Raw genomic sequence first — 25,599 nt, 5'->3', positions numbered from 1 at the left:
ATTATGGTCTTCTCCTATCGACCCCCAAAGAAAAGAAAAAAAATAAAACTATTTACACGGGAAAGCTCCCAACAAGCAAAAGAAGATCAGGAAATCTTTTTCTTTTTTTTTATTTTTAATTACTACTACATGCATAGAAATTAAAGCTAGCTAAAAGCTACAACTATTTTTTGTTGGTTTTTTCTTAAGGTTTATCAAACACACAAGAAAGCATAAAAAGGAAAATAAACTAGCATGAATATTAGAATGAAAAAGTATGAGCACCGACATCTAGCAATGAGTGTGTGAACATTAATATAATGTCAGTGAGAAATACGTACTCCCCCAAGCTTAGACTTTTGGCCTAAGTTGGTCTATGGCCACGGCTGGCCTGGCGGATACCCAAAGTAATAGTTGGGGTCGTACTGTGATGAAGAAGACTCTGATTGCCACTGGTTGGCAATCATCTCCGGATCCCACTGGTAATTAGATTGTCGTGGATGATCAAATTGTGGTTCCGACTCTGGCTCTATGGCTGATGTAGGGTTCCGGTAAGCGTGAATATCCTTCGGCGAGACGAGGTACTGGCCTGTAGATAAATCAAACAAGGAAGGAGCATGCAAGGTGATAGTCTCAGGATGACGTTTATCAAAGAACAATTTGTATTTAAGCTCCCCTTCGCTATTCTTTACAATGAAATCATGCGCTACCATACTCTTATAATCTAAATAAACAATAGGCAACATTTTTTCTTCTTTTTCATAGTGCCTAATGGGTATGTTATAATATGCAGCAAGGCATGAAGCATGGATACCACCAAAGATGGGGCCCTTTGTACGGTTCAGACTTAACCGTTTAGCAATAATACCGCCCATACTAACAGAGTCGTCACGCAATAAGCCATTAAACAAAATAATAATATCAGGAACACTAAGGTTTCCACAGTTTCCGCGACCAATTAAGCAACGACTAGCAAATATTGCAAAGTAGCGTAAAACAGGAAAATGTATGCTAGTGATTCTTACATCGGAAACTTTCCTAGTTTCCCTTACAGTGATAGTGTCAATAAACCCGTCCACATCTTTACGATGTGGTTCCTCTAGGCTACCCTCGAAAGATATTTTGCAAACCCTGCAAAATTCATCTAGTGACATCTTCTTAACCACATCATATAAATGAAACTCTACTGAAGGAGGTGATTCCCTAGGATAATAGTAGAAGTTTTGCACAAAAGTATTGGTGAGTAAGAGATACTGTTCGCGTTGGTCGCGGAGGAAGTTGGTGAGGCCTGCATTCTTAGCCAATTCATAAAAATCATCATAAATCCCGGTTGCTCTCAAACAATCATCGGTGGGCCATTCACACGGCCGAACCTCCCGCGGTGCGAGGCAGATTATATTTGGGCCTCTCTGCTTCTTCATTTTGCTTTTCCTTCGAGTTTCGGCTCGATGAGCCCCTCAAAAATCTCTTCATTATTTTCTGAAAAATTCTGAATTTTTTAGTAACTTCAAATAAAAGTAAACCAAGCTTAACAAAATTTATAGCAACTGCTCCTACAAGTGCCTAGAGGCAATATCATGCACCAAAACTATTTTTGACCATATAAATCTGACATGCAAGCTCAAGAACAGGGACACCTAAGCAGCAAAAATATGCAATGAATAAAGCACTAGAACAAAAACTAATTGGACCAATGGAGGAGTCAATATCAAGGAACAATCCCCCAAAGCAGTTTTGTGAGAGGTGCTTTGAGCAAGGAGATCGAAAATCGCAGTAAAATGAGCTAGAACTCGTGCTTGAGCTGGATAATGGTGTTCGTGGGAGGAAGGAGTGTGTGGGTGCAGGGATAAGTGGAGGAGGGCCACCGTGGGCCCACGAGGCAGGGGGACGCACCCAGGGGGTAGGGCGCACCCTCCACCCTCGTGGCCAGGTGGATGCCCCCTTGCTGTGTTCCCAGTGCCAAATATTCTCAAATATTTTAGAAAAAATCATATTTAAATTTTAGGGCATTTGGAGAACTTTTATTTTCGGAGTATTTTTATATTGCACGAATAATTCAGAAAACAGACCGAAATTACTATTTTTGCTTTATTTAATATAAATTACAGAAAGTAAAAAGAGGGTACAGAGAGTTGTGTTTTCTAACTTCATCCATCTCATGCTCATCAAAAGGAATCCACTAACAAGGTTGATCAAGTCTTGTTAACAAACTCATTTTGAGTAACATGAAACCGGAGAAATTTCGAATAACACTAGGTTACCTCAACGGGGATATGCACATCCCCAATAATTAGAATAACATATTTCTTCTTTACAGTAGGAAGAGGAAATTCAAAACCTCCAAAAATAATCGATGGAATTTTTCCAATAGAATTGATACTGTGGACTTGAGGTTTGTTTCCTCGGAAAGTGTACTGTATGCTCATTACCATTAACATGAAAAGTGACATTGCCTTTGTTGCAATCAATAACAGCCCCTGCAGTATTCAAAAAAGGTCTTCCAAGAATAATAGACATACTATCGTCCTCGGGAATATCAAGAATAACAAAGTCCGTTAAAATAGTAACGTTTGCTACCATAATAGGCACATCCTCACAAATACCGACAGGTGTAGCAATTGATTTATCAGCCATTTGCAAAGATATTTCAGTAGGTGTCAACTTATTCAAATCAAGTCTACGATATAAAGAGAGAGGCATAACACTAACACCGGCTCCAAGATCACATAAAGCAGTTTTAACATAGTTTCTTTTAATGGAGCATGATATAGTGGGTACTCCTGGATCTCCAAGTTTCTTTTGTATTCCACCTTTAGAAGTGTAATTAGCAAGCATGGTGGAAATTTCAGCTTCTGGTATCTTTATTTTATTAGTGACAATTTCTTTCATGTACTTAGCATAAGGATTCATTTTAAGCATATCAGTTAATCGCATACGCAAAAAGATAGGTCTAATCATTTCATCAAAGCGCTCAAAATCCTCATTATCCTTTTTCGTGGATGGTTTGGGAGGAAAAGACATGGGTTTCTGAACCCATGGTTCTCTTTCTTTACCATGTTTCCTAGCAACAAAGTCTCTCTTATCATAACGTTGATTCTTTGACTGTGGGTTATCAAGATCGACAACATGTTCAATTTCTATATCATTATCATTGCTAGGTTGGGCATCAACATGAACATTATCATTAACATTATCACTAGTTTCAGGTTCATTACCAGATTGTGTTTCAGCATCATAAATAGAAATATCATTTGGATTCTCAGGTGTTTCAGTAATAGGTTCACTAGAAGCATGCAAAGTCCTATCATTCTTCCTTTTCTTCCTTTTAGAAGGACTAGGTGCATCTATATTATTTCTTTGAGAATCTTGCTCAATTCTCTTAGGGTGGCCTTCAGGATACAAAGGTTCCTGAGTCATTTTACCAGTTATAGTAGCCACTCTAACATCAAAATCATTATTCTTACTATTCAATTCATTGAGCAAATCATTTTGAGCTTTAAGTACTTGTTCTACTTGAGTGGTAACCATAGAAGCATGTTTACTAATAAGTTTAAGTTCACCTTTGACATTAGCCATATAATCACCCAAGTGTTCAAGCATATCAGCACTGCATTTTAATTCTCTACCAAAATAAGCATTGAAGTCTTCTTGCTTAACCATAAATTTAACAAACTCATCTAAGCATGGGCTAGCAAACTTAGTAAATGAGATTTCAGCTTTATCATATCTATAGAGAGAATTTACCTTTACTACCCGTGTCGAGTTATCAAGACCATGTATTTCTTCAATAGGAGATGGATTAAAATTATGCATTTCTTCGACAGGTGGTAAATTAAGACCATGTATTTCTTCAATAGGAGGTAAATTCTTAACATCTTCAGCTTTAATACCCTTTTCTTTCATGGATTTCTTTGCCTCTTGCATATCTTCAGGACTGAGAAATAGAACACCTCTCTTCTTCGGAGTTGGTTTAGGAATAGGCTCAGGAAGTGTCCAATTATTTTCATTAGTCAACATATTGTTTAATAGAATTTCAGCTTCACCCGGTGTTCTTTCCCTGAAAACAGAACCAACACAACTATCCAGGTAGTCTCTGGAAGCATCGGTTAGTCCATTATAAAAGATATCAAGTATTTCATTTTTCTTAAGAGGATGATCAGGCAAAGCATTAAGTAATTGGAGAAGCCTCCCCCAAGCTTGTGGGAGACTCTCTTCTTTAATTTGCACAAAATTATATATATATCCCTTAAGGAAGCTTGTTTCTTATGAGCAGGGAAATATTTAGCAGAGAAGTAATAAATCATATCCTGGGGACTACACACACAACCACGGTCAAGAGAATTAAACCATATCTTAGCATCACCCTTTAATGAGAACGGAAATATTTTAAGGATATAAAAGTAGCGAGTTCTCTCATCATTAGTGAACAGGGTGGCTATATCATTTAATTTAGTAAGATGTGCCACAACAGTTTCAGATTCATAGCCATAAAAAGGATCAGATTCAACAAAGTAATTATATCAGGATCAACAGAGAATCCATAATCCTTATCAGTAACACAGATAAGTGAAGTAGAAAAAACAGAAATCATGATCAACTAAGCCCTAGTAGCTTCTTCATCCATAACATAACCCTTAGGAACAACAGACAATTCATATTTATTAGGGGGAGAGTCTTCATCATCACTTTCATCAATATTATCAGTTTCAATAATTTCATTCTCTCTAGCCCTAGCAAGTTGTTCATTAAGAAATTCAGCAAGTGGCATAGTAGTATCAAGCATAGAAGTAGTATCATCATAAGTATCATGCATAGCAGAAGTGGCATCATCAATAACATGCGACATATCAGAATCAATAGCAGAAGCAGGTTTAGGTGTCGCAAGCTTACTCAAAATAGAAGGTGAACCAAGTGCAGAGCTAGATGGCAGTTCCTTACCTCCCCTCGTAGTTGAGGGATAAATCTTGGTTCTTGGATCTTTCAAGTTCTTCATAATGATAAGCAGATATAAATCCCAAGTGACTCAAAGAATAGAGCTATGCTCCCCGGCAACGACGCCAGAAAATAGTATTGATAACCCACAAGTATAGGGGATCGCAACAGTTTTCGAGGGTAGAGTATTCAACCCAAATTTATTGATTCGACACAAGGGGAGCCAAAGAATATTCGCAAGTATTAGCAGCCGAGTTGTCAATTCAACCGCACCTGGAAACTTAATATCTGCAGCAAAGTATTTAGTAGCAAAGTAATATGATAGTAGTGGTAACGGTAGCAAAAGGTAATGATAAAAAAAGTAATGTTTTTGGTATTTTGTACTGATTGTAACAATAGCAACGGAAAAGTAAATAAGCGAAGAACAATATACGGAAAGCTCGTAGGCAATGGATCGGTGATAGAGAATTATGCCGGATGCGGTTCATCATGTAACAGTCATAACCTAGGGTGACACAGAACTAGCTCCAATTCATCAATGTAATGTGGGCATGTATTTCGAATATAGTCATACATGCTTATGGAAAATAACTTGCATGCCATCTTTTGTCCCACCCTCCCGTGGCAGCGGGGTCCTAGCGGAAGCTAAGGGATATTAAGGCCTCCTTTAATAGAGTACCGGACCAAAGCATTAACACATAGTGAATACATGAACTCCTCAAACTACGGTCATCACCGGGAGTGGTCCCGATTATTGTCACTTCGGGGTTGCCGGATCATAACACATAGTAGGTGACTATAGACTTGCAAGATAGGATCAAGAACTCACATATATTCATGAAAACATAATAAGTTCAGATCTGAAATCATGGCACTCGGGCCCTAGTGACAAGCATTAAGCATAGCAAAGTCATAGCAACATCAATCTCAGAACATAATGGATACTATGGATCAAACCCTAACAAAACTAACTCGACTACATGATAAATCTCATCCAACCCATCACCGTCGAGCAAGCCTACGATGGAATTACTCACGCACGGCGGTGAGCATCATGAAATTGGTGATTGAGGATGGTTGATGATGACGACGATGATGGATTCCCCTCTCCAGAGCCCCGAACGGACTCCAGATCAGCCCTCCCGAGAGGTTTTAGGGCTTGGCGGCGGCTCCGTATCGTAAAACGCGATGAATCCTTCTCCCTGATTTTTTCTCCCCGAAAGTGAATATATAGAGTTGGAGTTGAGGTCGGAGGAGCTCCAGGGGGCCCACGAGGTAGGGGGCGCGCTAGGGTGTGGGCCCCCTGGTCTTGATCTTTTGACAGGATTTTTTATTATTTCCAAAAATAGTCTCCGTAAAGTTTCAGGTCATTCCGAGAACTTTTATTTCTGCATATAAATAACACCATGGCAATTCTGCTGAAAACAACGTCAGTCCAGGTCAGTTCCATTCAAATCATGCAAGTTAGAGTCCAAAACAAGGGCAAAAGTGTTTGGAAAAGCAGATACGACGGAGACGTATCAGGGGGCAGTTCGACTATGGCACGTACGACCTTGCTTCGCTCTTTTGCCATGGCAAGGACTCGGCGATTCGGGCACGGAGGGCCCTCCAGCCTCTGCCTTAAGGGCTGCCACGACATTGCGCGCCCGCTGCCTCGCGCGTCGAGCACGCTATGCCTCCTAGCCGGTTTAACCGTAAACCATGGAGGCGGCTATGGCTCCATTTCGGTGCCCGACGTTGCGGGGATGAGGCCAATGCATGCCGGATCTGATATGGCGGGCGGGTCCGGGCGTCCTTATATCCGCCCCGCATATAGGCCGGATATGGGGTTGCCGGTTAGCCCAAGCGCGCATGGACTAAGTTTTAGGCGTCCGGTTGGTTGGCAATTTTACATTCGGTCCACTTAATTTATTTTATTTTTACATTCGGACAGTGATTGTGCAGGTGGTCCGAGAGGCTCTGGTTGTAGATGCTTCGAAGTGAGCCAAGTGGCCATGATTCAAACCAAAATCGTACTTCCTCTGTTTGAAAAAACTTGTTCCTCAAATGCATATATCTAGCATTAAGTTTGAGGAACAAACTTGGCACAAGTATTTTCAGACAAAAGAAGTATTAAGCTTGGTAGATTCAGGGCCTATTTGATTCCAAATAAGTCATCAACTTATAAGTCGAAAAGTGAAAAAAGTGACTTATTTTGCCAAACAGACCCAATTTATAAGTCATCCCAACTTATAAGTCATAAGTTGCTTCACCCCAATTTAAAACTTATAAGTCACCCCTTTTGCATGGGTCCCACCACCTTTACATAAAAAAACAAGATGGAAATGTGTGGTCAGGAGACTGTGACTTAGGGCATCTTCAATGGTTGTAAGATAGTTGTTGGTAGATTTTGCCACATAGGATTTTTGATGATGTGTCATACAATAAATGAGGAAAGAGAGAAAGATTGTATGTACATGAATCAACACCCTTTGCACAAGCTCCAATGTAGAATGAGAGAGCACATTATTTATTACTCCCTCCGTTTCTAAATAATTGTCTTTCTAGGCATTTCAACAAGTGACTACATACGGAGCAAAATGAGTGAATCTACACTCTAAAACATGTCTACATACATCCGTATGTAATAGTCATTTAAAATGTCTAGAAAGACAAATATTTAGGAACGGAGGGAGTATCTCACATCGTATTGGGCAAACTACATACAACCCATTAAAGTTGTTGTATATTAAGGTGTTGTTGATGACATGTCATATTTTACCAACAAGCTAACATACAAACTGTTGGAGATGCCTTTATTGGAACCAAACCAGCCCTCAATGATTCAGCACCAGGCAATAATAAATCTTTGCCAAAAAAAGGCAATAATAAATCCACCTGTCAGTGACTCAACACGAGCAGATTCCAGAGTCTCCGACCCACTCCACCTCTTTCTCCACGCCAAAACTAAACTAAAAAGATTCATCTTCACCTAATCTCTCCCTCCTCCACCCACCCACCCCCCAGCCGGAAACCCTAGCCCGCCGTCGCTGCCGGCGATGGCCGCATGAGCGATGCCCCTCCGAGGAAGCGCCCGCCAGCCAGCTCCGTAGCTCGAGCAGCCGCCGCCGTCGTCGTAGCCGCCCTCGCGTCCTCCTTCGTCGCCCTGTCCCCTCGCTGCGCTCCGGCCGACGCGGGATCCAGGCCCGGCATGTCGAAGGCGAGGGTCTACACCGACGTCAACGTGGTGCGCCCCAAGGAGTACTGGGACTATGAGGCGCTCACCGTACAGTGGGGGTAAGGCGCTGACGTCACGTCCTAATCAGCAGCCATAGCTAATTTCTATGTTCACTTTGCTGATGGCTTGTATGCTCGTCGATTTCGGTCAGTGCTGGGTGTGGGTTATTCGTTGGGGCTGCAAGGTTAGGCGTGTGTTCAGTAGAGATTTAGTGAGGTTCGCGGATTTTTCTTCATCCCTGTCAATTGCAGGGTGTGATTGCTGATTAGGGAATTGCAGTTTGTCCGTGCGTGCGTGCACTCGAGAATACGAGCAATATAGTCCTCGTGTTCTTATAAAACCGTGTGTTAAATATTGCTTTGGTAGCTTCTGGCTTCTGCATAAAGCTTATGAAATTAAGAAGTTACTTTAGGCAAATAACCTTGAGTTAAAGATTGGTAATTGATATTCCCATGTCCCTGATCAGAAAGGTTTATTGAAGAATGGGGGTTTTCTCTGCAGTATTCTGCTTTTGACCTTTTCTAGCACTATCTTTCAGACTTTCACCCAATATTGTTAGGTATTCTACTTGAAGTTCATTTAATTCATTTGGACATGCCAAGATGTACACTGTCCTTACTAATCCACCTCTTTCCAGTAACCACTGTGGTCCTTCTAGTATACTTTAAATTTGTGCTGCGATCCTGCAGCAACTCCAAGCAACCACAATAATGTACTTATATTGTCCATTCTATTGAGATCATCAAAATGTTTTCGTAATGAATAGGCAGAGCTCCTGCTGGTTTCTTGGGAAAAAAATCATCATATTTGATGTACATCATGTGATACCAAGTGTATATTTGAACCTTCTAAAGACTGCTTTTGTTCAATTGATACACTTGTATTTTCTTTCTCTGCGTCAACTTAGGCCCAGTTCTTTTGACAACCTATGGCAGGTTATGGCATACTCTCTCCAGCTTATTCTAGAAGCCGGCCTGATTTTTTGGGGGGCTTCTAAACTACGCTTCTAGAATAAGCTGGGGAGGGGGTAACTTATTTTGGCAGCCACCAACAGAATTGGGCCTTAGTTTGCTTCTGTTGTCAGTTATTTTGATTGTATATTTAAGTGTGAAAAAGCATCGTGATTAATTGTAGCTGATTTGCTGGCCCTCCTTGTTCCATCTGTACTTCATAAGAGACTGTAGGGAAAAAAGTGTGAATGTTTTCTACAACATGGTGATATGAACGTCTTTTCTAAGAATACCTGTCTTATCTTTGCGACTTCTAATCAGTAACGATTTACTTTATAAATCAACTCTTAAGATTTATCCCCAGTATCGTTTTTGCGGTTAGTTTAATTCTCTTTGGCGAAAGGTAATTGAAACCCTAGCCTCTTACGCTTTTCATGTTTCCACCGAACTAATACCGTGCTAACCATTGCCACATCTCTAACCAGTGAGCAGGATGACTATGAAGTTGTCAGGAAAGTTGGAAGAGGTAAATATAGTGAAGTGTTTGAAGGCTTCAGTGTTAACAATAGCGAGAAATGTGTCATTAAGATACTCAAGCCCGTAAAGAAAAAGAAGGTACTATATGAAGCTTTGTAACTTATATTGAGATGTGAACTACTCATTTGCATGTTGAACTGTAGATTTTTTTATCCCAGTAAGAATCCTTTTATGGATTATACAGAACCAAAAAGATTTCCATCAAGAGTAGAGCGCACAACTAAGAAATACGGGATAGGAACATAAAATAAATTGAGTAAACAGTAGTATAAAAATTTATAACTTCTCTAAAACTTGCAGAATTTGCTCGAGTGCCAGGTCAGTAGTATAAATTGAGTAAACAGTAGTATAAAAATTTATAACCACTCTTAGCCGCTTCTTCGTCACTTTGTGATGGAGACTTGTGAGTATGTCATCATACCTGCCATGTCTGAAAAAGACACATAAGGTGCTTGGCATCTTGGTCGCAAAATTTATCTGTTCAGGCAATGTACCTTTTGAGGAACCTGGTAGGGGCACTGCCCATTCACTCAGAAGCATGAAAGGTAACTGTAATAACAAAGTGACTTGTTTTTAAGGGGAACAAAATAAGAGAACTCACGAGCACCCGCATTGACCCCCTTCACCCATTCTCCTGGCTAAATCCCATTGGGCAACATCTTCAATGGAAAGGGACACTACCTCCTGCAAAGTAACACGTTTTGTTGAGAAGAGCCAATAGGAAAACTATCAGATCCATGAAATGGAAAGCTGATTGATGCCAGCCTTGTTTGATCATAAATCTGGATCTATTTTAATGATTAGAATAACCATCTGTTTGTTCATAAATTCCCAGAAAAGAGAAGATTAAGTCCATAGTTAATGCCTGCACATACATTATTCTTACCATGTCATGCCTTGCACTTCCGTTAAATAAAAATGCCTTTCTTGGTGATGAAGCTCTTAACCTACTTGTCATATGTTTATACAGATTAAAAGGGAGATAAAAATACTTCAGAACCTCTGTGGAGGTCCAAATATCATCAAGCTGCTCGATATTGTCAGGGATCAACATTCGAAAACTCCCAGCTTGATCTTCGAATATGTCAACAACACAGATTTTAAAGTGCTCTATCCCACGTTGACAGATTATGATATTCGCTACTACTTATACGAGCTACTAAAGGTTTTGTTTACCATCCTAACTTATTTTACTATGATATTGAACAAAACTCTTTGTCCTCTGGATCAGCAGAAAGATTTGTGGAATACCTTTAGATATCAAGGAATATTGTTCTTCGGGAAATGTTGAAATTACCTATTAGTTTACTTATTTACGCTCCAATTACACCTGGTGTTCTAGATCAGTATCATTAATCCTAAGTCTCAACTTCTTGAAAGGTTCTCTGTGTAGCCAGCTCAAATGCATTAGCAACTAAAGTTCAGAATTAATGTCTGATAAAATAGTTGACCCTGAATTTTACTTGTGCTTTATGATCTAGGACTAGGATTTAGTGAAACACCGTTTTATGAAGTTCTAGTAATCTTAGAAGTGCTGGTTTCAAGATATTAGTGATTGTTGAGCATTTTTTTGTGCAAGATAAGTGCCAGGTCTCTGCTATATATTTTGAAGCCAAAGTCATGGTTTCAGACATGCAAGGATTTGCTTATTTGTGACATATTCCCTTTTTTGTTTATGGTTATACCATTCCAGGCATTAGATCACTGCCATTCACAAGGCATTATGCATCGAGATGTCAAGCCGCATAATGTTATGATTGATCATGATCTTCGAAAACTTCGTTTGATAGACTGGGGCCTCGCGGAGTTTTACCATCCAGGCAAGGAATACAATGTCCGTGTTGCTTCAAGGTTTGTGTAAATACAGTAAACTACTTGGTTGGTTATGTTATTTCTTACTACCCATAAAAATACTCCATCCGATCCAAATTAATTGACTAAAGTTGTACTCCCTCCATCCCGAATTACTTGTCGCAGAAATGGACAGGAATGGTTGTATCTAGAACTAAAAAACATCTAGATACACCCATTTCCACGACAAATAATTCCGGACAGAGGGTAAGTGTGCGTCGATTAATATGGATTGGAGGGAGTACCATTTTTCTTGCTCCATAACTTATTTGGATTGAACCCTTTTGATCGTTTGTATTGCGCGAGGATGACAATTTAAGAATATGACTTATTGTTGGAAATTGGCTCCAGAAGCAACATATGAGCAAATAAATTCACTCGATTTGAATCCTGTATTCCTGTTTGAGCTGCCTAATGTACTAATGTACTTCTTTCGGTGATGTATCCATGCTCTAAAATTTAAGCGATGAAGTAGTTCAATCATTATAATTATACGTAGAAATCTGAGCAAATTATATAAAAAAAACATGTTCTATCACTGCAAAACAATTTATTTTATCACTACAACATATTATTCATGTTAGCATGTTTTATTGCTTATTGGTCCATGCCACATGTTCTGATTTTCATTTATATTTCCTTACGTATGATTTTTAATATCTGAGCATAGCATTTTTTCCCCATTTAATCCAGGTATTTCAAGGGACCTGAACTTCTAGTTGATTTGCAAGATTATGATTATTCTCTGGACATGTGGAGCCTTGGGTGCATGTTTGCTGGGATGGTATGTATGGATTATGAATACCCGTATATGTTTCCTGGACTCAATGGGGTATTGACATCAGGTCCGTAACTGATTCATTTGCTACTTGTTTTCATGGCTGCAGATCTTCCGCAAGGAGCCATTCTTCTATGGCCATGATAACCACGACCAACTCGTGAAAATTGCAAAGGTGAGCCCCAGTTTGTTTCTGGCATCTCTCATATCTCTGGTAATAGAAGGCTTGTACTTCTTGCTAAATGTGTTTTAGTGATGCAACCCATGGTTTGGCCTTTTTGCTAAAAACCTTTCCATTACAAAACCTGTTTTCTGTAGCGTGCAGTGAGCACCATGTTCTTGAGTTCAGTTAGGGTTAAGATCGCTCAATCTGATTGGATAAGATTGTATTGTAAGAAAGACCTATCTCCTCTTTCAGAGTTAAGGCAGTTTGCTCAATAATCAAGGAATAAGTCACCCCTCATCTTCCTTTCCACGGTGGCTCCTTTCTGTTGAGGCCCATGGCTATGACCGCCCACTCCCAAATTAAAAATGCTCTGTACAGGACCCAATTTGCCGTTGAGATGACACTAAACCCAACAGCCAGATAACATACAGTGATATTTGTCCTAACTACATGTTTGGCAATGATTAGTCAAGGGAAACTGATTTTAATTTCCATTCCCTTGTTTGGCATGGGAAGGCAATTAGAGCTGAGAATTTAAGAGAGATTTAATTGCCCTTGTTTGGTTAGTGGGATTAGGCAAGGGAATACAAAGATTACAGCCGTACCTTCTCTTGCGCAAGTACGTAACTAACAGATCGTTCTGTTTTCCTGTCAATTCCCAATCCACTCTTCAATTACCAGGGACCCCCAGGGAAGAGATCTGAGGGAGTTGGGCCTCTTAATTCCCCTTCCTCTTCCCTCCTTAATTCCCAAATCCCTGAGCCAATCAAGGGATATTAAGTCCCACGCACCTTAAACTCCCATTCCCAACCTAGTCTCCCAACCAAACACGTTGTAAGGAGCTTTGCCTATGTTACACGTACCTTGCTCATTGTGTTCATATTTATGTACAGCCCACTTGATGCAATAAAACCACAATAACTTAGGGCTCCTTTGGTTCATAGGATAGGAATATCATAAAGGACAGCCCGGTGAAGGATAGGAAAATCATAGGAAGTGAGATGACATGTATCTCAGTTCCTATATGGAAACTGGAAAGAGATGTAATTTGATGCATTGGGTAGGAATTTTTCCATTGAGTCTAGGATAATGTTTTTTTTCCTTTGAAATGTGAAGGATTGATTCCTATCCTGCATAGGAATAGGAATTCATTCCTACAAACCAAAGGGGTCCAAAGTATTTTTTCCTACAAAATTCCTATCCTTTAGAATTCCTTCAAAATTCCTATAAACCAAAGGAGGCCTTACCCTGAATACATGGATACTTTGTCCAGCATAATAGTGTCTTATTCGTGCCACTTACCATTATTCTCAGGTACTTGGAACAGACAGCCTGAATGCTTACTTAAAGAAGTACCACCTTGAGCTTGACCCTCAGCTTGAACATCTTGTTGGAAGGTAAGCTGCATGCTTGGGGATGTTGATACCTTCCTCCTTTGTGTTTGAAGACCAGAATTCTGACCTTTCCATCATTCCATGTATGTCATGTGCAGGCACAGTAGAAAACCCTGGTCAAAGTTCATTAATGCTGATAACCAGCATCTAGTATCTCCTGAGGTTAGTTAATGACACTTGTATAACCATTATATGTTTGGTCGTGAGTTATTTGCTTGACTGCATGATTTCATGTGTATTTGTAGGCCATAGATTTTCTCGATAAGCTTCTTCGCTATGATCACCAAGATAGGCTCACTGCCCGTGAAGCTATGGTAAGTCAAAGACCGATAAACTTAATTACAATTCAAGACGATACTAGTTTTGTTTCTTGGACCTATCTTAGTGAAGTTGCTCTGCGCATGTACTTTCAGTTATTTGCACACATTATGTTGCGTGCTTTTGACCATATGTTGGTTGAGTCTTGCTTACCTGTTTTTGAGTTCCAATAAAATATTTTCACACATCCAAGGTTCTATAACTGACCACTGATCAGTAACAATCATTTATTCTTTAGAGTTAATATGCTGCAAACGTGTATGTAGGCGCATCCATACTTCCTTCAAGTGAGAGCAGCGGAGAACAGCAGGGCACGGCCACAATGACATTCAGTGTGAACCCTGCAAAGTGGAGCAGTTGATGATTGTTACTGATCATCGCATGATGGAACTATTACAATGGCAACTTGGTCCAACTATCCGTCCTATGACTGAGATGATGGTCTGAGTCGCTGTGCGTGGACAACCCAGAAAGAGCTTGTAACCTTGTATCTGTAAACTTCAGAGCAGACTGTGTATACTCCAGTGACAGTGGTTGATGAATGTGGCGACATGCATATCACCATTTCTGTAACAGGGTAAGTGAATTGTCTACATTGGGCAGTCCTAAGATCCAACAGTATTGGAGTTGCAACAGTGAAATGTATGGGTTATTTTTATTGGGATTAATCTGTGTTCTTGAAATACAAATGTGTAACATTAAAGACGAGTGTTTATTTGGAATTATCAAACATCAGTGGAAAAACCAGTATGCGTTGATATCTTGCAAAATTTCTCTGAGTTGTGCCTGCACATTACATAGCAAAAAACCCGTATGCACTTAGAAAAATTGTTGGACTGTTCACAGAACCCGTCCGAGTGTCTGACCATGCGACCCTAGTGTGCAGAGTGATGATGAGCCATCACGGAACAGCACACTCCATCATATCTTTGCTGTACTGCCATAGGGATTAACAATAAACGATGGTATACCTCTGCTCATACTAAATCAAACGTCTTTTAAGTTTGATCAAAATTGTAGAAAAACATACCCCCTCTGACATAATATTAATTTATTAATTTGAACTAAAACATCTTTTAAGTTTTAGTTCAAATTTGAACTAAAACCAACAACATTTATTTCGGATCGGAGGGAGTACCATTATCTACAACATAATATTATTTTATATACAGTTGATGTTCATATTTTTCTAGAGTTAGTCAAACATAAGCAAATGTTTGACTTACGACAAAGCTATAAGTTCAGGTATATTCTGGGACGAAGGAAGTAGAAAAGAAAAGATACATGACCCAGCCACCAAGATTAGACTAACACGACTGTCAAATTAGCAGATGGAAACTGCAAGTTGTTTTTTCCCCTACCTCACTGGTTCATGAAGGCCGATGGAAATTGAATAAATGTAATGTACAGGTACAAGATGGTGTAGAAAAAAATGATTACTATGTATGTGTTGATCTATTTAGGACGTGGAGCCTCTGTCTCTAATCCATTTTGTGGCGACCCATTTCTCTCCTTTGACCACTGGGCAGCTTCCATGAAGTGAAGTCTGTAGCAGCACATCGACAATAGAGTTAGAAATCCACAGACATATTTGGCTCTGGGGCCATATGGCACAGATATTAGAACAACATGTACTTTGAATGAAAATTTGTGACATGAAAGGCCATGCGAACTTGAGTGCCAAGAACCTACCGGATCAATGGTACCATTTAGCATAAGGGAGTAAAACAAGAGGCCATCCCCCTTCCTCGGTTTCACCTTTAAGCCGATGCACTGTTCGTAGTCGTAGCCTATGTTCATATTATCCCCATTCTGTAAATCAATAAAGAGTTCATTACAGTTCTACCCGAAACAATGCGTAGCAAAATTTCCTAAGTGCCCACCTCATATGGGAACATGGTTTCTCCACCTTCCTCGACATCCGTGAGGTAGAGCAAGAAAGATGCCACCTGTGGAAATGCAGTTAATGGTTTCTTAATTACATTCACCAATTGAATCAAGTAACTGAAGTCCCTTTTGTTCAGTGTTCAATCAAACAGACTGCGGACCAAAATATTTCTTAAAAGGACTGATGCAGAGTGAGTCGTAGTTGTGGAAAACCAAAACCAAGGAGATAAACAGAAAGGAATGCAGAGGACAGACTATGTTGAGATAAAACTTGTCATGTCGGATGTAGGGTTGTGTGAAAAAACAATATACATGTGTTATACACAGCTGTAAGCTTGGTAAAAAAACTTATCTCAAGTTGAAAAAAGTATTCAACATAGAGCTCCAATTTAAGCAGAACGCAAGTGAAACTAGAACATACCCTTTGACTTTTTTGTGGACCATATTGAGCCGGGTCAAATGCATCATAGTGTGAAGCATACTTCTGTCCAATCTCATACCGAAGGACATTAAATGGCTGCAACATATGACAAACGTAAAATCAGTGACATACTGTAACAGTGTTTTCTTAAATCAAAGAAACTTATCGGAAGGCTACATGGCACTACACAAACCTGGATGTTCAATGAGTATGAAAGCCGACAATTTAGCACAAGAAACAATCAATAGATCATTGCGAGAAAAAAGTTCAAGAAAAGATAAACAATCAGGTAAATGTAGGTAACTTTAAAACCACAACACCGTGCAAGCTTCCCGCTAATCCTACCTTGCAGAGAGTAAATTTACCTCTCCATGACTTCTTGGCATCATGGTAGCCTTCGCAATCTTCTTTTCAATTTCTGCAAGGGCTCCAGTTGGATCTTCTTCGGCACTAAGGAATGTGCCTGAGCTGTTTGGCAATTTGATACAACCATTAGCTCATTGCAGAATTAGATAAGGTTGTAAGCATTTAGTTTTTGTAACAACAAGAGGCATAAATTACTATAGATCAGGATAGTGAATCCCAAACAAGAGTAGTACTTCTGTACAAGAGTTTGAGCTTTTGTAAAAATGGTAGCTATTTCACGGGTTGAAATAGGACAAAAACCATGATGAACACCCCTAATAAGAATATCAAAATGAAGTATACGCTCAGCACTCCTATATGTCAACACTCTAGTAAACCGTGTGGGTTTTACACCATCACATCGTTTTGTCCCCTTCCCATTTTTTGACGCCTAGGTGGCCAATATCACACCAAGCATCACCAGCTTTGTCAGATTTTCCATGTGCCCTGCAAAACCTCACATGGACTCGGGTAAACCCAGCTTCTGTTTTCCCTCTTTTCTTTGCAACCAGGGTCTCCCAATGTCAAGCTCTGGTGCCTACTCTCCCCATATCTTCAACCTCAAATATCAAAGTTATCTGCTAAGGGTAATCATGAACTTACAGTAACAAATAAGATTGGAGATTTGGCACAAAAATATATAAGAAAAATATCCCATCTTATCAAGCCCATTGAAAACAAAGCACAGATCTGATATCGCTGTGCATTTGGCACCTCACAATCTGTTGGGCTGTGTCTTATCTGTATTTCAGTGTGTGTGTGTGTGTGTGTGCGCTTATGGCCCATGTGGCCCATGTGGCCCATGTAACCCTGCAGCCTATATATGTGCTGCCCCCTTGTACAGGAAACCCTAACTCCAATAGAATACAATACCAGGCCATCTTTCTATCCCAGCCGCCACCCCTCTCTCCCCTGATTCTACATGGTGTCAGAGCTTGGGTTCCCAATCCCAGCAGTGGTGATGGTGGTTGGCTGGTTGTGCTTGCTGGCGATTGTCTGAGAGGAGAAGGCTTGTGTGGAAGAAGGAGAGGTGGAATCCCAGATCTGAGGGGAGGAGGTAGTAGAGAGGTGAAAGTGGGGAGCAAGTGGTTGCTGGAGGTTGCTAGTGGTGTGATTCAAGATTGGAAAGATGGGGGACAACCAGGGGTTGGTAAAGGCGTTGGAGAAGCTAGCTGAGCTCATCACTGTCAAGGCAGAGGGTGTGGCTTCCCCAGGTGCGCTTCCTCCTCAGCCTGAGGTGATACAGAAAATAGAACTGATGCCAAATGAAATCAAGATGGAAGGGGTCACAAACTACCTAAGCTGGTCCAGAAGGGCATTGCTAATATTGAGGACAAAGGGGCTGGAAGGCTATGTCAGAGGGGAAGTAGATGAACCGGCGAACAGGGCAAGTGAAGAGTGGAAGAAGTGGAGTGTCATTGACTCTCTGGTGGTGGCATGGCTGCTGAACTCCTTGACCCCATCCATTGCAGCAGCCGTGGAGACTCTTCCCCATGCAGCAGAGGTATGGAAAACCCTGGAAACATTGTACTCCGGGAAAGGGAACATAATGCTTATGGCGCAGATTGAGGATAGAGTAAATGAGCTAAAACAAGGGGATAAGTCGGTGATGGAGTATGTAGCAGAATTGCAGCATTTGTGGGCTCACTTAGACCACTATGATCCACTGGAGTTACCACATTCAGAATGTATAGTTGCTACTAAGAAGTGGGTAGAGCGTAGGAGAGTGATGAAATTCTTGAAGGGACTTAGCTCAGAATTTGAAGGAAGGCGTGCTGGGTTGTTTCATCAGCCAAAGCTCCCCTCGCTTGAGGAGGCAGTTGCAGCAATGGCACAGGAGGAGGTCAGGTTGAAGTTGACCAGGACTGGAGAAGCGAATGCATCTCGCTCAGCATTTACTGTGTCTGAATGGAAGGAGACAAGAGAGTGCTTCAACTGTGGAGAGAAAGGTCACATAAGCATCAATTGCACAACACAACGCAGAGAAATACGTGGTAGGGGAAGAGGTTACAGCCGAGGTGGATACCGGGGAGTTAGAGGCAGAGATAACTCGAGGGGTTCGAATTATTCCAGTGGCTTCAAAGCAAACTTGGCTAACTTGGCAACGCAAGAAGAAGGGACGTCAACAACCTCTCAAGGGGAGTCGAAGAGTAGAAGCCAGGAGGACAACACCTTCGGGAACTTTGCCCACTTTGTCTACACAGGGGAAGGTAACTTTGCAAATGCATCTATATCCACACATGATTTCCTTCCAGATTGGATATTAGATTCTGGAGCATCCAAGCATGTTGCGGGTACCTCAACTGAGTTTGAATCATATACTCAGTACCCAATTACACATTGTGAAACAATACAAACTGCTGATGGCACCTCACAACCGATTAAAGGAGTTGGATCAGTTCAATGTACACCCACTATTAAATTATCTGATGTATTACATGTTCCAGCTTTTCCTGTGAACTTGCTTTCTCTAAGTGCTTTGATTGATCAGATAGATTGCCGAATAACTCTTGATAAGAAAATATGTTTGACTCAGGAGAGGATGACTGGAAGGAAACTTGGGACAGGAACCAGGCGTAGTGGATTGTGGTATATGGATCGTGATGTGTCTAGGTCTGGTGCTAGTCCTATTTTGGCTGTACTAGTTGGAGTAAGTGAGACAATGGCGATGATCCATCACTATCGCATGGGGCATATGGCTTTTGATAAGATGAGTAAGATGTTTCCTGATGTAATGCGTGGAGTAGACAAGAGTAAGCTTGTGTGTGATGCATGTGAATATGCAAAGCACACAAGAATCTCATATTTGAGTAAGGGGCTAAGGAGTATATCCCCGTTTATGCTGATTCACTCGGATGTGTGGACATGTCCTGTTGTTTCTGTTAGTGGAATGAAATATTTTGTGACATTTATAGACTGCCACACTCGCATGACTTGGGTGTACCTCATGCGACATAAAGATGAGGTATTCCAATGTTTTCAGGAGTTTTATGCCTATGTGCGAAACCAATTCAATGTGCAGGTGCAGGTGATCAGATCTGACAATGGAACTGAATATGTAAACAAGCAATTTGGAGGTTTCCTGTCAGCACAAGGCATAATGCACCAAACATCATGTCCAGATACCCCTGCTCAGAATGGTGTTGCAGAAAGGAAAAACCGACACATTTTAGAAGTGGCTCGATCACTTATGTTCACCATGAATGTGCCAAAATTCTTGTGGAGTGAAGCTGTCATGACTGCAACGTTCCTGATCAACCGGATGCCTTCAAAAATGCTTGGTATGAAGTCCCCATGTGAGATGCTATTTGGGGAGAACAAATTCTCAGTTCCTCCGAAGTTATTTGGGTGCACCTGCTTCGTTAGAGATCACAGACCAGCAGTGGGAAAGCTGGATCCACGAGCTGTAAAATGCATATTTGTTGGATATCCTGCAGGGCAGCGAGGCTATAAGTGTTGGAGTCCTGCTGAAAGGCGCATATTTGTAAGTATGGATGTCACCTTTCGAGAATCTGAGCCTTTCTATGGTGAGAAGACAGATCTCAGCACTTTATTCGAAGAACTTGACCACTCACAATCTATGCAGGGTGGTCAAGAGGGGGAGTGCAACTTGAGTGGTGAGTGCAGCACTAATGGCGACAAGGAGCAGCCAATACCAACCCCGAAAATAGTGGGATCCTTCATTCCAGTTGTAGTTGATGGGGCTGAACAGCAGAGGTGGCAGAGACCAAATGAGGAAAGGAATCCTCAGGTGTATACAAGAAGGAAGAGAGGTGTGGAGGAACAAGTGCATGAGGAGCAGTCAAAAGAAACTATGGAACAGGGGGAGCAGTCAGAAGAAACTCAAGCGACAGGAAGCTCATCTGAAGTGGAGTCATATGAAAATTCAAGTACTGAAGAAGCATCACCTAACCTGCCAATTGCTCTCAAGAAGGAAGTAGCAAGGAAAACTTTGAGCAAGGGCAATCTTGAGCATGACATCAGTAATTATGTCACCTATGAAGCCCTATCACCTTCATTTAGAGCATTTGTCGCATCACTTCAAGCCGTGATTGTTCCTAAAGACTGGAAAGAAGCAAGACAAGATCCAAAGTGGTGTGAAGCCATGAGGGAAGAGTTGGAGGCCCTGAGAAAGAACAAAACATGGGAGCTAGCAAATCTTCCATATGGGAAGAAGGCAGTCAGTTGTAAGTGGATCTTCACAGTGAAGCAGAATCCTGAGGGTAAGGTTGAGCGTTACAAGGCAAGACTGGTAGCCAGAGGGTACAGCCAAACGTATGGTATTGATTATGACGAAACATTCGCCCCAGTTGCAAAGATGAATACAGTGAGGATTCTAATCTCATGTGCAGCTAACTTTGGATGGCCACTACACCAACTTGATGTAAAAAATGCCTTTTTACATGGAGATCTACAAGAGGAAGTCTACATGGAAATTCCTCCTGGACTTTCTACACCTGGGACTGTTGGGAAGGTTTGTAGATTGAGAAAATCTCTCTATGGTTTGAAGCAATCGCCAAGGGCTTGGTTTGACCGGTTCAGGCAAGCAGTTTGCAGTATGGAGTATAAACAATGCAATGGAGATCACACTGTTTTCTATAAACATTCCAAGCAACAGATTACTATTCTTGCAGTATATGTGGATGACATCATAATAACGGGAGACAATGAAGAGGAGATTGGAAGACTAAAGAAATGCCTAGGCAAAGCATTTGAAGTTAAGGATCTTGGTCAGCTAAAATATTTCCTGGGTATCGAAGTTGCAAGATCAAAGAGGGGAATAGCCCTGTCTCAGCGGAAGTATACCTTAGAGCTCCTAAGTGATATGGGAATGCTTGGATGTAGAGCAGCCCCAACTCCCATTGAACAAAATCACAAATTGACAGCACAGATGGGTGAACAAGTTAACAAAGCAAAATATCAACAATTGGTTGGCAAACTTCTGTACTTGTGTCACACTAGACCAGATATTACATATGCAGTAAGTGTAGTAAGTAGATATATGCATGACCCCAGAAGTGGACACCTTGATGCAGTCTATAGAATCATGAGGTATCTAAAGGGCAGCCCTGGTATGGGACTCTGGTTCAAGAGTAATGGCCATTTGAATGTTGACGGTTATAGCGATGCTGATTGGGCTAGCTGTCTTGATGATAGACGATCAACCTCTGGCTATTGTGTGTTTGTTGGTGGAAATTTGGTATCATGGAGAAGCAAAAAACAACCGGTGGTGTCAAAATCAACTGCAGAAGCTGAGTATAGGGCAATGTCTCAAGGGCTGAGTGAGATGTTATGGGTAAGAGGCCTTCTGCTTGAGCTGAAAGTGCTCAGACAAGATCCTCTGAATGTGTGGTGTGACAACAAATCTGCAATCAGCATTGCTAATAATCCAGTGCAACATGACAGAACAAAACATGTGGAGATAGACAGATTCTTTATCAAAGAGAAACTGGATGCAGGAATCATCAAGATAACTCATGTGAGCTCTGGACAACAAGTCGCCGATTGTTTGACAAAAGGTTTGGGAACCAGGGAGAACAATCTTGCTTGTGACAAGATGGGCATGATAGATATCTATCATCCCTCTTGAGGGGGAGTGTTGGGCTGTGTCTTATCTGTATTTCAGTGTGTGTGTGTGTGTGCGCGCTTATGGCCCATGTGGCCCATGTGGCCCATGTGGCCCATGTAACCCTGCAGCCTATATATGTGCTGCCCCCTTGTACAGGAAACCCTAACTCCAATAGAATACAATACCAGGCCATCTTTCTATCCCAGCCGCCACCCCTCTCTCCCCTGATTCTACACAATCCCTAATAAAATGTTTCAAAATATCTAAATCGTATAGAGACTAGGAGGTGAGTATTTGCACAACAAGTCAAGGGTTCACCGTAGTAGTGGAGAGACAGCGTCATTATTAAGAGAAGTAAACAATTACTAGATACCAGAACTGGACCGATTTTGTTTGCTTAGAATTTATAACTTACACTTAAATTATTCCATGTGATTCAAAATAGTACTCCCTCCGTTCCGAATTACTTGTCGCAGGTATGGATGTATTTAGATGTATTTTAGTTGTAGATACATCCATTTCTGCGACGAGTAATTTGGAACGAAGGGAGTAATAATTAACTGCTGGTCTCTAACAGTCTAACTCACTGGTCCAATTATCTAACCATTATGATGAATGCTCTGGGACTGTAAGAAGTTAGTGTAAGTAAAGATTTACCTTGTCCTTATTCCTTTGGTAGTCTCCTCGCTTTCTCCTTTCCTTAAGGCCAATGTTGATGGCCTAAGCCGTGCCTTCGCAGTTTTTACTACATTCTCACACTGTTCTGCTGTTGCAAATTGTGGAAAATATAATGCACGGGGTTGCCAGCTCAAAATCTGTTCAAGAGGATGAGAGTTACATTACTAAAGGAACATTGAGCAGATTCCCAAAGAAACTAAGAAGGGGTAAAGGCAGCATTGATTTATGTAGGTGAAATTGTGGTACAGGAAAAAGGAAATATACCACACGCAACAAGAAGGCTCAGCGCAACTTTTCAAAAGAATTTAGTGTTACCGTTCTTAAGGGCTAGTATAGTAGGTACCGAAGTTAGGAGCTGAACATGAGATTAAAATCCACACAGTACACATATGATTTTTTTCCTCAACTTTTTGTACATGCACGTAAGTCAACATTTTGTAGCACCATAATTGTTTTATGAAATTCTCAAAGCGTTTGAGATTTGATTGTACAAACTCACGAAAAGATGCATATGGACATATGTTAATATTATACTTTCCGGATATGAAATGCGTGCATAGGAAGTGACCGGGCACCCATTTGTTAGGTACATGGGTCGCAGGAATGAAAACTAGCAGTTCCATCTTTCATTCGCAATGATGTCCTTCAAATAACCAATTGCCAATGCAATTCTCCGACAAACAGATGACACTAGCTGTAGCTGGTAACAAAAATCAGATAAACAGTGTCCTTTTCCTGTAACAACTTCCTTTGAATAAGCTATTTCCCACGCAATTGGCCAATACCACAACTAATAGGAACCTAGGTAAACCACATAAGAGTCCTGAAGACTCACGGAAGAGGCGGAAATGCGGGGTTACAGACGCTATGTAATGCTCACAGAATCTACATGTCTTGCATTTGCTGGTAATGTCATCAGGCGCAAAGATTGTGACATTCCACATGTGTAACGATATTCAGTTAGGAATGTAAGGTACACCCAAGACCATGATAATTGCATGGGAGCTAAACTAACAACCGGCAGTTGAGTTGCCCACAAAAATGCTACGTATCAAATCAAACTATTCACACTAAATCCGTTGTGCAGACAGTAGATACAGTATTCCAAATCGGAGGTACTTTGCACCGACAAATCGCTCAACTGCAGTCTGCAAGTGACCCTCAGAACAGACCACTCTGGCAAATTGCCACCAAATGCACCGCGCATCCTCACCAAAAATTTCACGAACGCCAGCATCCCTCGTCCCCAATGCCAATCAGTGGTCACTGACACCCCCCTTATATAGACTAAAATGGCAATGCGACGAAGGGAATCGGGACGAGGCGTGACCTGGTAAGGGATCAAGGAGGGCGTGGGCTCGCCGGACTCCCCGTACGCCATCTCCGGCCAGACCGCCTCCATGAGCCGCTCCCTCCGCAGCGGCCGCTCCACGTCCTCCTCCCCCTGCGGATCCTGCCACGGAAACAACCGCCAGAGCCACCCCAGATCAGAGGCCCGCGCGTGCGCGCGACGAAACGAATCTGCGGGCCGGGGCGGCCGCGTTAGTTACCTGGGTGAAGAGGAGGGAGCCGAGGAAGCCGGCGAGGAAGAAGAGGGAGCAGGAGAGGAGCACCACGGGGAGCCGCAGCCGCGTCCGCATCAGCCCGCCGCCTCCCCCGCCGCCGCTCCTGATGGCTCCGCCGCCCTTCATGGCCGCTGGTGCCTCTCGCGCCTGGCGTAGCGTGTTGGTTGGGTGGGGGGAAGCGGGAGAGGGAGACGACGAGGACGGAGAGGGGAGCTCGGGAGGAGGCGAGTCTTCTCTGGGCGGTCGTGGAATGGCTGCTGAAATTGATGAGCGAGCGAGCGTACGATTGGTTTGTTTGTTATACGGGGGCCGTGCGCTGATCTCAGACGCGTGCATGCGAGTCAATAAGTGTGGCGGTAATTAAAAGTGGCCGTTGTATAATTTACATCATCATGTAGAAAACTCCAATTTTAATAGATGATGTATATTTGTGATGTAAAAACTAGCCAGTTCAATTACTACTTCAATTGAAACATAGCAAGTTCAACTACTATTTCATTTGAAACATAATTAAACATAATTCGAATTAAAAATAAATTATATGACTACACTACTAATTCAAATTACTCCCTCATTTCCGGTTTATAGGGCTTATCTCAAAATTTTAGTTTTTCTATTTTATAAGGCTCAATTTGGTTGTTGTCCATCACATGTTCAGACTTCAAGATGCATTAAATCATTGCATGCAAGTATTAAGAAAAAACTGACCAATGCATGCATTGCAATTAATGCATTCGTAAACATAATTTTTTGAGGAAAACAAGAGCATTAATTGGGTGCTTTTGCAAACTACAAAAAATATTCCATCACTCATCATCTACCTTGGTTGGTGAGATTTTTGAATTAAGCCTTATAAACCGAAAAGGAGGAAGTACTACTCATTATCGGAGCTCTTGAAATGCTCCCAGAACTCATCCTTGTCCGGGTTGTCGCACTCCTCGTCCTCCTCCTC

At 41.5% G+C, this 25,599-nt stretch overlaps 2 protein-coding genes and 1 long non-coding RNA gene across 3 annotated transcripts; 1 reads left to right on the top strand and 2 right to left on the bottom strand.

The window, feature by feature from the left end:
• Positions 1 to 7,880: 7,880 nt before the first annotated feature.
• Positions 7,881 to 14,882, top strand: LOC123105115 (casein kinase II subunit alpha-2). The gene is made up of 10 exons (XM_044527109.1): positions 7,881 to 8,187; positions 9,564 to 9,693; positions 10,586 to 10,780; positions 11,309 to 11,466; positions 12,160 to 12,250; positions 12,354 to 12,419; positions 13,725 to 13,807; positions 13,903 to 13,966; positions 14,050 to 14,118; positions 14,389 to 14,882. Exons 1-10 carry the CDS (start codon positions 7,958 to 7,960, stop codon positions 14,446 to 14,448), a joined length of 1,146 nt encoding a protein of 381 aa, XP_044383044.1. The 5' UTR covers positions 7,881 to 7,957; the 3' UTR covers positions 14,449 to 14,882.
• On the bottom strand, positions 9,885 to 10,251 carry LOC123105117 (uncharacterized). The gene is made up of 2 exons (XR_006450706.1): positions 10,110 to 10,251; positions 9,885 to 10,045 (listed from the first exon to the last, which is right to left on the bottom strand). It is a non-coding gene; the product is annotated as an uncharacterized lncRNA (long non-coding RNA).
• A 470-nt stretch (positions 14,883 to 15,352) lies between the features above and the next one.
• Positions 15,353 to 25,041, bottom strand: LOC123105116 (probable prolyl 4-hydroxylase 9). The gene is made up of 8 exons (XM_044527110.1): positions 24,633 to 25,041; positions 24,413 to 24,535; positions 23,062 to 23,219; positions 16,796 to 16,898; positions 16,431 to 16,526; positions 16,006 to 16,071; positions 15,815 to 15,934; positions 15,353 to 15,668 (listed from the first exon to the last, which is right to left on the bottom strand). The coding sequence occupies exons 1-8, from the start codon at positions 24,981 to 24,983 to the stop codon at positions 15,582 to 15,584; spliced, it is 1,104 nt and encodes a 367-aa protein (XP_044383045.1). The 5' UTR covers positions 24,984 to 25,041; the 3' UTR covers positions 15,353 to 15,581.
• Between the last annotated feature and the right edge of the window lie 558 nt (positions 25,042 to 25,599).

This window comes from Triticum aestivum, chromosome 5A, assembly GCF_018294505.1.
Source record: "Triticum aestivum cultivar Chinese Spring chromosome 5A, IWGSC CS RefSeq v2.1, whole genome shotgun sequence".
Classification (NCBI taxonomy): Eukaryota; Viridiplantae; Streptophyta; class Magnoliopsida; order Poales; family Poaceae; genus Triticum; species Triticum aestivum.
Note: the sequence above shows the minus strand (reverse complement) of the source record. Positions and strands in the feature narration are given on the sequence as shown.

Bases quoted from the DNA above. Each gene is read 5' to 3' on its own strand.
- LOC123105115 (XM_044527109.1), top strand. From the start codon at position 7,958: ATGAGCGATGCCCCTCCGAGGAAGCGCCCGCCAGCCAGCTCCGTAGCT. The intron at 11,467-12,159 runs GTTTGTGTAAAT...CATTTAATCCAG, and splicing joins AATGTCCGTGTTGCTTCAAG to GTATTTCAAGGGACCTGAAC. The intron at 13,967-14,049 runs GTTAGTTAATGA...GTGTATTTGTAG, and splicing joins AGCATCTAGTATCTCCTGAG to GCCATAGATTTTCTCGATAA.
- LOC123105116 (XM_044527110.1), bottom strand. From the start codon at position 24,983: ATGCACGCGTCTGAGATCAGCGCACGGCCCCCGTATAACAAACAAACC. The intron at 23,220-24,412 runs GTCACGCCTCGT...CCTCTTGAACAG, and splicing joins CCTCCTTGATCCCTTACCAG to ATTTTGAGCTGGCAACCCCG. The intron at 16,072-16,430 runs GTATGTTCTAGT...GCATTTCCACAG, and splicing joins GTCCACAAAAAAGTCAAAGG to GTGGCATCTTTCTTGCTCTA.